This window comes from Thamnophis elegans, chromosome 2 (assembly GCF_009769535.1).
Source record: "Thamnophis elegans isolate rThaEle1 chromosome 2, rThaEle1.pri, whole genome shotgun sequence".
Taxonomy (NCBI): Eukaryota; Metazoa; Chordata; class Lepidosauria; order Squamata; family Colubridae; genus Thamnophis; species Thamnophis elegans.
The window spans coordinates 47,064,288-47,076,881 of NC_045542.1; the positions used below are offsets into that span (position 1 = coordinate 47,064,288).

Below are 12,594 nucleotides of genomic sequence, written 5' to 3' on the forward strand. Positions count from 1 at the left end.
AAAGTCTAGACTCATTCATGGTTATAACAAGCAAAAGCTTTTTATTGGCTTGTTGAGGAAGCAAATAACTTTACGTGACTCTAATTAGTTTCCCCCCCCATGTTGAGAGAATAAAGGTTCAGCGTAACTCTCGCGATGTTACAATAGTCGTAAGCCTCTTCAGAACCATTATTATCCGCATTTTCTTGAAATTTGGCGGGAAAGAGGTATTTGGCGTAATGATGGAGAAGTCTCGCTTACAGTCGCCGCCGGTGAAGATCCTGGCTGCGCAGCTGAAGCGGTGCCGCCAAGTCCCTGGTGGCTCGTGGTTGTTGGACCGGGAAGAGTACGGACGTCCGGCGTTACCCGTGTCTCTGGTCTGGATGCAGGGCAAAGTATTGACGGTAGAGCAAGATGGTTCGACTGTGAGGTTGCTGGACGAGAGCGGCTCTTTTGTGGTCTCCGGCGTGGAGAGAGTCCCTAAGGGAAAACCTTGCCTCAGCCCTGGAAATTATGTGATGGTGATGGGCTTGGTGCAGGTTTGCATCCCAGAGCCTGTCCTTCAAGCCGTGAAGATGACGGGTCTTTCAGACAATCCCCTGCACAGGACTATGTGGGAGTTGGAAGTGGAAGATTTGCAGCGAAGCCTCCTCTCGTGAATGAAGCTGGCATGCCAAAATGGAATCATTTCCTGCACGCCTCGCAGTAACAAACCAGATGGGATGGAAATGCGTGGATTATTTCCCCACTGGATTAGTTTGTGCAAATAAATCTTTTATACTTGAGGCACATGGATTGTTGCAAAGATAAAACATCTATATTGAGTATATTCATTGCCCCATTGTGTAGAGTGCTCTTCTTTCTTCAGACTGGACTTCCATTAAAGGAGTACTGTGCTAAAAAACATCTGACTTCAGACATTACCATTTAACATATGCAAAGACTTTGAAAATAATGATTGTATCTACCATTTACAATTATAGGATAAAGCAGTTTTGATAAAATGGATAATGTTAATTTGAAGGCTTGTTTTTAATGCATAATGTAAATGCTTCAAGTCAGAGATGGAGAACATCCCCTCAATGTAGCAATAGTTCAGAGAAACAATTAGATGAAAAGGTTATACTATATCACAATAAAATCTGCATATATTACTGGAGTGTCTGGTTTAATGTTCTTGAATAGTGAATAACTATTGATGACACATTTAATGGAAATGAAATATATTTCATGCATTATTTTTAAAAAGTTTGCTTTGAAATCTTCAATGGTGGAATTGTCCTGAAGTTTGAAAATAGCTACAGTGCCTCATACATTTTAGATTTTTGCCTTCCAGCATGTTATTTTGATAATCTGAAAAGTGCAAAAAGCACCTAGCACTCCTGGTATAGTATAAAAATGTATTATGCTTTGTCCAGCTATTAATCTAGTATTCTCTTTTGCTAGTTAGAGTTATATTTAGTGTTTTAATTCAAGATAATATAGATTTTGTGGAATTTCTTTGATTTCACTTTTTCAAAATAATAGTGAATATAAACTTAAAAACTTATAAATTCTTGGATGTTTGACATATGCAATTCTAGAATGTGGTTCTTGTTCTAATCATTTAGATATAAATTTGCAAGTCAAGATTACCGATAAATAATGGAATAGTGTTCATTCTCATATCTCAATAAGTATGGCATGAAAATTGCCAACCTATACATGAAAGATGTGGAGAAGAAAACACTCAGCTCCTTCTAAGGGATGGCACCACCCCACTGGTTCAAGTATATGGATGACACCTGGGCAAAACAAATCAAGGTTCAGGAAGTACAGGCCTTCACAGACCATATAAATACTGTCCAAATATCAAGTTCAGGGAAGACACCAAGGACAACAAACTCGCATCCCTTGACTGAAGTTCTGATTAGAATCTGCTAACCTAGAAATAGAGATCTGCAGAAAACCCACACCCAAAGACCAATACCTGCTGTTTTACTCCCACCATCCACTTCAACACAAGCTAAGAGTCATCAGGACACTATCAGGGCAGAAAACATCCCCATATCCAAGAATGTCCAAGAGAAGAAAAACAGATATCTAAGGACAGCTCTTAATGCTTTGATATCAAATTGCGTCTTTATTAAATCAGCATCTGGATCCAAAAAAAGAATGGCAGACAGAGCTGAGACTAAGAGTCAACAGGTAATTCCTTATATGGCTAGTGTATCAGAGAAGCTAAAACGTATTCGGGGAAAAAACATACTTGTGTTCAAACCACAACACACAGACAGAGGCTTGTTTACCCTAAAGATTAGACATCAAAACATACAAAGAGTAATGTATATGCAGTCCAGTGCAATGAGTGTTCAGAGTTCTATATTGGAGAAACCAAGCAGCTTTTACATAAGAGGATGGCCCAGCATAGGAGAATCAACACCATAAAACCAGAATCAGCAATATACTTTATTTAAAAGAAAAAGGACACTCTTTGGAGGACAATAACGTTCACATTCTGGACAGGAAGATAGATGGCTTGAGAAAGCAGTGAAGGAATCCATTTATGTCAAAGTGGAAAATTCTTCCCTTAATAAAGGTGGAGGCCTCAGACACGTGTCTCCCATTTTTTAATGCTGTTCTTGCATCAGTCCCCAGGGAGATTAAAATGACAGGTTCACCAGGAAGGCCACACTTAATGACCCACTTAGGTAAAGGATTTAGGAGTTGGAGCATTTACATTCCAACAAATCTGCCTATTCACCTAAGGAGCCTATTCAAATATGTGAGAAATGAAATCTCTCTGGAGGACATGTATGGGATCTCCCTAACCAACTTGATCGGACTGAAGAAGCTATTTGAATAAACAGCTAAACATTTCGAACTAAAAAGAAATAGACAGTTGCCATGACTTATCTTCCAGACATCATGTTTCACGAAGTTACCTCCAAGGTGCCCACCGTAGAGAAACATTTGATTCATCTTACGAAGTTCTATTTTCAAAATATTTATAGTGGTTTTTGTCTCCCCAAAACAAGTCTTGCCAAATAATCTACAATTTCTGGTTGGTGAGGTTTCACTGGCCCTTTGAAACATGTGTGCTGTCACTTTGCTCTGATCACTAGATATTGCCTTCCTTGGTCATTTTGGCCTAGATTGCAGGAGAAACTCTATGTATCTAAAAGCACCCTGGATGCAGGATGTTTCAAAACACATCCTTCGGGTATTATGCAAGTTCCTTATATTCTTGAATTAGCATTCTTTTGAAAAAGTTCTAGACCTGTATACAGGATTTTAGTTTTTCGACAGCACTGCCAAGAAAAAGACGGGTTCTGTCAGATGTTTGCTTTAGATGTTATTCAGTCTTCTGCCAACAACATGGCTGGACTCTATACTTTGGGAGAGGGGGGTTAGTGCCATTTTGCAACTTGAAATTCATCCATGCATGTCACTTGAGCCATTTGAAATGTGGCCAAAGCTTTTATCTCAAGTGCCCACCCACAGCTGCCAAGACTACCCCACCATGTGTTAAAAACAGCAGCTGGTGTTTAGGTGGCAGGCAATGATAGGTGGGAGGGAATAAAATTAATAAAAACTGTTAAGATGCCTTCATCTCTCAGCCTCATTCATAAGTAGGGTTATGACATCGGCATTTTACTTAAGGCCTGCATATTTTGCTGCCAATTCAAGGACTGGAAGAATGCACATTGATATGGACTAAGTGAATATTGCTGTTATACAGTTTACTGGCAGCATAATATGTGAAGAATTGCAGTCTAATATCTTTGGACAGGCCACTTTATTACTTTTGAGAGACCTCTTAAATAGTTATGTTGAAGCTAGCAGACTGAGCTTGATGGATGGACATCTAGATCTGATTCAATGCCGTATTCACACATTTAACTGATTACTAAAGTCTTGTTTTGGGTTCATGCAATATATAATCACAGACTAACTCAACAGGGTGATTCACACAAATTACAAAAAAAACTGCAGTTACAGTATTATTAGCATGTTGCATGAAGGTGTCTGTTGAAGACAGCTAGTACAATATTAAACAAAGCCTTATCTTCCCATATCCAAAGTAGGGATAAGATTCAAGAAAGAGTAGCAACACGTTAATTATTTATGAGCAATGCAGCTACAATAATTCCAAATGTACAAATGTTATTTGTTTTAGCAAAAGCTTGGAACGTGAATTGACACTGGACAATATTTGAAGTATTGTATGCTGTTGGTAGAAAGAGAATATTTATTTCAATTAATGAAGCAGGCTTGCAGACATTTTGGGTAAGGTCTTAAATGCTGTGAACTGAAATGAAATCTCGCAATCTGAATATCCGTAGTAATATAATTAATAATGCAATATAATTCCTATCTCTAACGTAGAGAAACGAATTGAAATCAATAATGTAATGTGATATAATTAAGGCCTTTTGTTGGCACTTCTGAACCCGCTTTTCAGATCACCTTTTAATGTAGTAGTTTGAGATGCATATTGGGGTCAGTGCTGGGAGTGAAGTGGGGGGGAAAGACTCCAATGTAAGGGAACCATTTTGGCAATTTTGGTAAGCGCCTGTTCTCTCCGCAAAGGCTGGGGAACCGCTGACCAGAGAAAAGGTGGCGTTGCCCAGCAAAAGCACATTGTGAGCGAGGATAGTAAGAACAGCTCACGCCCGACTCACGTTCCCGCTTGCTCCACCTCCAGATCCTGAGCGGATCCGGCAAGAGTATAATAAAGGCAGGGTTAAGCCGATCGAGTTGGGTGTGACCACGTTTGGCCGCGCCTACTTTCCCTGCAAATCCTCTTGCGCGGCGCTGATCTAAGGAGGAGGCGGCGGCGGCGGCGGCGGCCTCTGGGTGAGAACTTACCTCGCTGAGCATCGGGCTGAGTGGGCGAGGCTGGTCCCAGGGTAGGGGCTGGGGTGAAGGCATCTCGGCCTTTGATGGGAAAGCTCAGGAGGGAAGTTCTGGCGTTGGGAGAGCAGGGTGGATCTTGGGGTGGGGTCTTCGCTGAGGCCCTGCGAGGGTTTCTTCGCGTGGATTGCGTGGAAGGTGCTGCTTGCATGGGAGGAGGCGAGGCCCTATGGGCTGCGTTGGAGAAAGGGTTGCGGGGCAAGGCATCCTGGTGGAGTTCACCCGCTCAGGTCATACGAGGCAGTGCTGTGAAAGGGTCTTGCACTCCAGACTGTATAGCGATAGGATGTGGGACACTATTTAGGATTATGCGTGCGCAGTGGGGGGGAATTACTGCACCAGGGTACGAGGCAAGGGTAGTGGTGTGCAGAAGAGACTAAAGATTCACTCCAAGAAATCTGTTGTGTCCAGGCTTCTCAAGTCTTTCAAACATGCGGTCCTTTACTCATCCTGAGTAACAATATACCATCCTATTGTATCTATCTGGATGATGATGGCTGCATGGGACATGCTTTTCATTCAGTACTTCCCTTCACTTAAACATATGTTCTTTGCTTTTTGGCTCTCTTTTGAAGGGCATTTTGAAGATGCTTCCTAACTATTGTAATCAGCAAAAGGAAGGAGTGAGTCAGTGGCCCATGCTACATTTTCCCAGGTTAGCATCCTGGGCTGCATTCTTACTGGAAAGTTTCTTCAGTTGATGAATAAAACCATCCCAATTTTTCAGGAATAACACAATGTCAAACTGTTTAATTAGGGAAAAGCTCTTAATTAGAAAGGATTTTTTTTGCCTGTAACCTTCCCTTATCCCCTCCCCCAATATAATGGTGGACATAGAACTGTTCCTAATTATTTCGTAGAATATAGCAGATATGACTTTTTTTAACGACAGATGATCTCTGTTTCATATTCTGCTTACTTTAAAACCTTTCATTATTGAGTCAATAAAGGAAGTGGAAAACCCTGATGAAAATAATGAATCTGGAAGTACAGCTAGCAGCCTATTAATCTCTTGAGATGTTGGGCGTGTCAATGCCACACATGCTTAACTCTGCATAGGATCAAGTTGTTAAGAAGCAGTGTGTTCACTTCTTAATTTACAGTGATGCTGCCAGCTATGAAAGAAATTACATCTTTCTCTTCCTCTACCTCCCCCATTCAAAACCAATAAATAATTCATATTGGCTCAGTGGTGGCCATAAAGTATGGATCACATATCATATGTGGTCTATGCTTTGAATTTCTGCCAAAATGCAGATCATCATTAGTCTCAGAACATAATAAAATGCAAGCACAATAAATAGGTAATCTACTGTTTTTGTCCCATTTTCCCCCTTTCAATTATTCCACATAGTTTCTTCATACTCCTAAACTACTCTGTTTAAATGAAAAAAATAACTGAAGCATTTCATTGCATTGTTTCAGATTGCGCTCTTGTTCCAGTGATGTGTGTCTGATGGGGGGAAATGGTATTTTCACCATGTGCATTTTCTCTTCAAAGGCAGTTCCTTTAGAAAAAGGAATCCCCCAAGGGAATAGCTTTAGTACGTATCAGGAGGAACATGGCACTTGGAATCAGCCTGTCTGCATAAAATAATAGCTCTTGAAGAAGCTATTACTTAGCAAATTGCAAAGCATATTAATGTAGATGGTCAGAGAGACTTTCAGTGGTGGAACTAGAGTAGAACATATTGACTAGCTTTTATATGGGGCAATGTTTTTACTGTTTTTAACAATATCTCAGATAACAGTATCTGGCTAGTCTTGCCTGAATTTGGAAGTTGAGCAGTTTTAGGGCTGAAGCTATTACAGATGGTCCTTCACTTCTGATCACAATGGACCCCAACATTTATGTTGCTAAATGAGACATTTGTTAAGTGGGTTTTGCCCCATTTGATGACGATTCTTGCCATACTTGTTAAGTGAATCACTGCAGTTGTTAAATTAGTAACATAGTTGTTAAGCGAATCAGGCTTCCCCATTGACTTTGCTTGTCAGAAGGTCACAGAAGAGGATCACATGATCCTAAGACATTGGAACCATTATAAATATGAACTAGTTGCGAAGTATCCGAATTTTGATCATGTGATCAGGGCGATACTGCAACAGTCATAAGTATGAAAAACAGTCGTAAGTCACTTTTTTCAGTGCCATTGTAACCTTGAGTGGTCACTAAACAAACTATTGTAAGTCGAGGACTACCTGAAATTGGATGGTGACCATTGTGGAATTCAAGAATAGAGGCTTTATTTATTTTAACATTTGGTGAATTATAATGAAAGCATATAATACAGTGAAATTTAATATACTGAATTTACATATGGCACAAACCAAGGAAGCAATGCTGTGGTTTAGTGCCGTATGTGAACTTGATGTCATAGCACAAATGACATAAATCATATAATTTGTGTCAGTCATTTGATGTTGTGGTACAAATTACATCACTTCTGTCATTTGCATAATGACATCCCACTCCCCCTCTCCAGATTCCTATGCAGCTACTGACCGATCAGGAAATAAAGTTGTTAATCAAGGGCTTTGACACAATTTTATGAAAATAGGTGGTACACTGTCTAAAGTTACAGAAAAAGGAGGAAGACTTGGATCAGATTTTCAAAACAAGTGTGACAAGTTAGACTTGAAGGGAATGTTTGAAATTGCTGGATCAAATCCCTGTGGTTTGTGTGTCGGGGGAAAAAAGGCAAACGGCAGCATAGTTTTGGTTTAGACAATAATTTTAAAAATGCCTTCCAGTAAGGAAATGTGCAAAATCAGGGGAAGTAAATTGTGGTTGCATGTTGATGAGGACATTTGCAGAGAAAGCAAATTTGGAGCATGGGACAATATGCCTCTCTTGAAACTTGGCTCCAGGACAATGCCAACAGGAATTGAGACTCAGTTAAGGCTGTAGTGCTGATTATTGCATGAGCTCCAGATTAAAATAGCCTGTCTCAGTTTGCATCCCCAGCCAGAGAGCAAAGTGAGATACCACCTTAATGGGTAAGGGGATAATAACATGGACAAGGTTGTGTGAAAAAACACCATCTGAATTAGAATTGCTGCTTAACTTTGTCCTTATATATGAACAATCTATTGCAATGGTGTTTGGACTGGATAAATGTGCCACCTTTACCATCAGTAGAGGGAAAATAGTGAAAACTGATGAAATCTAGATGGCCTTTGAAAATAATATTAAGAGTCTGGACGAAGATGACTGCTACTAATACCTGGGCATCTTTCAAACTGTCACCATCAAACATACCAACTCCAAGAAGAAGATTAGAAGATAATACATCATGAGAGTGAAGAAGATCTTAAAGTCCCAACTCAATTAACACTTGGGAAATTCCCGTCATTAACTACACAGCTAAAATAGTGAACTAGATTCAAGAAGAACTAAAAGTCTTGAATAGGAAGACTAGAAGAATGACAACCAATTATGCCCTTCCATGCAGAGATATTGATAGACTCTAATTATCAAGGAAAATAAGTGGAAGTGGGATGTTGGAAGTATACCAGCCAGCTGAAGGGGAGGGGGGGGAGGGAGGCATTGGAAGAATATCTAAAGGACCATGAAGAAGAGGCTCTAAAGCAGGGATGTTGAACTGGATTTCTTCGAGGGCCAGATCAGCATTGTAGTTCTCCATGAGGCAGGAGGGCAGGACGGATGCCTCCTGCAGCACTCTGCCGGCCAAAATGGGACCCAGGGGTCTGTGCCCCCGCCCCCTGTGCTTCATTTTCGCCCTCCATGGCCTCTTGTAGCACTCTGCCGGCCATTTTTGGCCTTGTTTTGGGCCTGTTTTCAGGGCTATTTTCTGGGCCATTTTTAAGCCTGTTTTTGGCCTGGTTTTTGCCTGTTTCTGGCTCGTTCTTTGGCCCATTTTCAGCCAGCAGAGCAGGAGACCATGAAGTATGAAAATGAGGTGCAAGGGGCTGCACGCAACCCGTTTTAGCCGCCAGAGGCATTGTGGGCTGGTCCTTTGATATTTCCAGGTCGGTCCCGCAGGCCGGATTTAAGCTCCTTGCTGGCCGGATCCGGCCTGCAGGACTTGAGTTTGACATTGCTGCTCTAAAGCTAGTACAGCACAAAGGCTTATTGAACACCAGAGAGTCTAAACTGGCTTACAAGAATGACTATTACAGAAAAGGTAATAACAGAGTTGGAAGGTACCTTGGAGCTCTTTTAGTCAAACTCGCTGCTCAAGTAGGAGACTTTAAAACACTCCAGACAAGTAGCTGCCCAGACTCTTCTTAAAAACCTTCAGTGATAGAGCACCAAGAACATCTGAAGCCAAGCCATTCGTCTGGTTCATTGTTCTCACGGTTAGGAAATGTTTCCTTAGTTCTAGGTTTCTCCTTTCCTTGATTAGTTTCCATCCATTGTTTCTTGTCTTCTGGTGCTTTGGAAAATAGATTGACCTACCTCTTCTTTGTGGCAGCCCCTCAAATATTTGAACACTGCTATCATGTCACTCTTAGTCCTTCTTTCACTAGTCTAGCCATACCCAATTCTTGCAACTACTCTTCATATGTTTTAATTTCCAGGCCCCTAATCATCTTAGTTGTTCTTTTCTACACTCTTTCCTTAGTGCAGAAAATGCTTCCAGAATCCTGATAGATGACATTGTTTAATTGAAGGAATTTGAAGTGCACCAACCCTGCAGGATCAGATCAGCCAGGGTGATGTTATGGGAGATTGGTGGAACCTCATATAACAAGGCCTTATGCCATTTAGAGCTTTACAGGTAACAACCAGCATCTTGAGTCATATCCTGAAACAAAATGGCAACCACATAGTTTGTGAGGTGTGTTACTGCTACTGCTGCTATGTTCTGGACTAGTTGAAGAGTCTGGGTAACCTTTTCATTGAAAAGCACAATCAAGGCTGTGCCATTATTAACTTCTGGCCTGAAACTTTTACTGCAGTGGGTCTAGATAATCCGTTTGCTGCAGGTTCTCTCCAGCTATAGACTACCTTCTCAATAACCTTCCCCATAAAGGGAAGTTGGAGACTATTGGTAGTTGTCAATAACGTTAGGTCCAAGGGTGGTTTGCGTAGCCACCTACACCACCTGTTTTAAGGAGGCATGAGATCAGTGGATTTATCAACTAGAACTTTAAAAAAGGCACAAACCACACTGTCAATCCACAGTCCATTTGTAGGTAGAGGTAAGGTGTCATTCTGAGGTCAAGGATTAGGAGAGAAATTCAGACATTGAGAAACTGCGCTAAGGTTAGCTGCAAGTTCAGGAAGGGACCCAATAGATATTTGTTAATTTATTTGACTTTTATCCCATCTTTGTTTTTGGCCTACTAAAAGCAGCATACATATCTAGTGCTCCCTCCTCCTATTTTTATGATAACAACAACCCTGTAAGGTAGCTTAGGTTGAGAACGAGTAACTGGCCCAGATGACTTTCATGCCTAAGTCTCTAGCCCAGCACCTTAGCCACTATACCATATTGGCTGTTTCAGAGTTTCAATGTCATGGGCATGTTCAGGAGTGTGTGAGGAGCAAGTGATATTAAATATGTCAGAATGTCACTTGCAGATATCCAGATTATGTAAATCACAATATTTGTGTAATGATATGATGCACTTGACATCATTGTGGCTTGTACTGAACACCGCAAAGAACTGCCATGGCGCAGTGGTTAGTGCAGTACTGCAGGCTACTTCTGCTGATCACTGGCTGCCAGCAGTTTGGCAGATCGAATCTCACCAGGCTCAAGGTTGACTCAGCCTTCCATCCAGTGGTGGGTTTCAAAATTTTTTAGAACCTCTTCTGTAGGTGTGGCCTGCTTTGTGGGAGGGGCTTGCCGGCCATGTGACCGGGTGGGCATGTCCAACTTGTAAAATGTGGTGAAACTTACTTAACAACACTCTTGCTTAGCAACCAAAATGTTGGCTCAGAATCTCTGGCATTTGAAGCACGCAAGTCTTAAAGCTGTCAAGTTACAAGACCCTTGCACCCCTAACCCTTTAGGGAAAAAAAACCCAGGGGTGTTCAAACTTGACAGCTTTAAGACTTGTGGAGTTCAACTCCCAGAATTCCTCCTCTCGCTCTTCATCTTGATGATGTGCAGACGGGCGGGGGGGGGAGGGAGCTGGAATTGGTTCTAAACAGCACTGTAGATTTGTGGAACTTCTTCTATAGAAGAGGTTAGAACTGGCAGGAACCCACCCCTGCTTCCATCTTTCCAAGATGGGTAAAAGGATTGTTGGGGGCAATAGGCTGACTCTATAAATCACTTAGAGAGAGCTGTAAAAGCACTATGAAGCAGTATATAAGTCTAAGTGCTATTGCTATTATGTTCAAATGCCTACATTCATACACTGCGCTAAATATAATATACAGATCGTCCTTGCATGATGACGGTAATTTGGACCAGAATTTCCATTGCTAAGGGATCTGGTTGTTAAGTGAGGACTTCATATGTTTGCAACTTGTGACTTCCTGCCACCTTTCAACAAAACAAAGTCAATAGGGATTCTGGTGGGAAATCGTAAGTCTGGCAGCTTGCAAGAAGGCCAGCAGATGGGTGAGTGCTAGGAAGTGTGGCTGGGCAGGTGAGGGTGTGGAGGCAGAGGTGGGCTCATGAGTGCATGCATGCACTACGAAGTGAGAAGTGGAGTACTTAGCACCTCTTCAGCTAACTAATTTTATGAAAATACAATGGAATCTTGGTACTCATTGTTAATTGGTTCCAAGAGGTGCAATGAGTACCAAAAATGATGACTATCAAGCAATTTTTTCCCGTAAGGAATAATATAGTGAGTCACAAGGCAGCCAAGTCACAAGTTCTAGCTTGTGTGTTGGGTGCCAAACAAACAAGTACAGGGACAAAATTTTCTTGTCAAAGTGAGTTGAGTATCAAATTTGATGAGTTTCAAAGCAATTGAGGACCAAGGTACCACTGTGTAATTTTTTGTGAGCTATTGCTCCTTTCTCATTTTCATGCAGTGGCTAAACACGTAAGATTCAAGTTGGGCTTTGGGGGAAAGAGAGTGATTATGCAGGTACAAGTTATTTGTGATACTGATTTTAAGCACCTTATCAATTAACAACTGTAATGTGTTAAAAACCTATTGAGACCTCCTGAGATAGGTGCATGTGATGTGTTTTGATATGTATGAGTTGAACATCTTGTACTACTATGCAAGTGAAGTTTCTTTTTTCTACAACGAGTACTAAAATCTAATGGAGTATCCTGGAAGGTTCAAATGCTTGAAATTACTTGGTCCTTGTTTGGAATCCTGTTCTCAACTTGTGTCTGTTTATTATTTCCATGAAAATTGGTGTGACCCTGTTTGCCTTACATGACATTTGAAAGAGCATCCCTGGCGGATAAGGGCAGAGACTACACGAGAGGCAGAGCAGATGAGGGAACCTCTCATCTCATTTGGGAGTTTGTCGGGCTTGTGATTGTGCTATTAATGTAAATGTGAGGAACTTTAAGATCTGAATCAGAGCCAACAAAAAACCTAGATGTCTGCTTTGCAGCACAATGGCTGCTTAATACATTGCTAATTGGTAAGTTTGTGATCTGTCTCACGCATAACCAGCATCTGCACACCTGTTCTAATGTATTAGTTTGAAAAGGTGCTACCACAGTGATGGTGAACCTCTTCAGCACCGAGTGCCGAAAAGGGAGCAAGCACTTCCTGCGCATACTTGTCTGGGTGGCAATCAGGAAGAGGAGTTGCCCAGGGGGCATG

At 41.4% G+C, this 12,594-nt stretch overlaps 2 protein-coding genes across 3 annotated transcripts in view; both read left to right on the plus strand.

Moving 5' to 3' along the window:
• The first annotated feature begins 160 nt into the window (after positions 1 to 160).
• Positions 161 to 778, plus strand: RMI2 (RecQ mediated genome instability 2). The gene has a single exon (XM_032211689.1). The coding sequence runs from the start codon at positions 219 to 221 to the stop codon at positions 636 to 638; it is 420 nt and encodes a 139-aa protein (XP_032067580.1). The 5' UTR covers positions 161 to 218; the 3' UTR covers positions 639 to 778.
• Positions 779 to 4,739: 3,961 nt separating this feature from the next.
• TBC1D16 (TBC1 domain family member 16) overlaps positions 4,740 to 12,594 on the plus strand; it is an 84,775-nt gene continuing 76,920 nt past the window's right edge. For both annotated transcript variants that reach the window (XM_032210846.1, XM_032210847.1), the window contains exon 1: positions 4,740 to 4,818. The gene's annotated coding sequence lies outside the window, so the exon portion shown is untranslated. The remainder of the gene's footprint in view (positions 4,819 to 12,594) is intronic.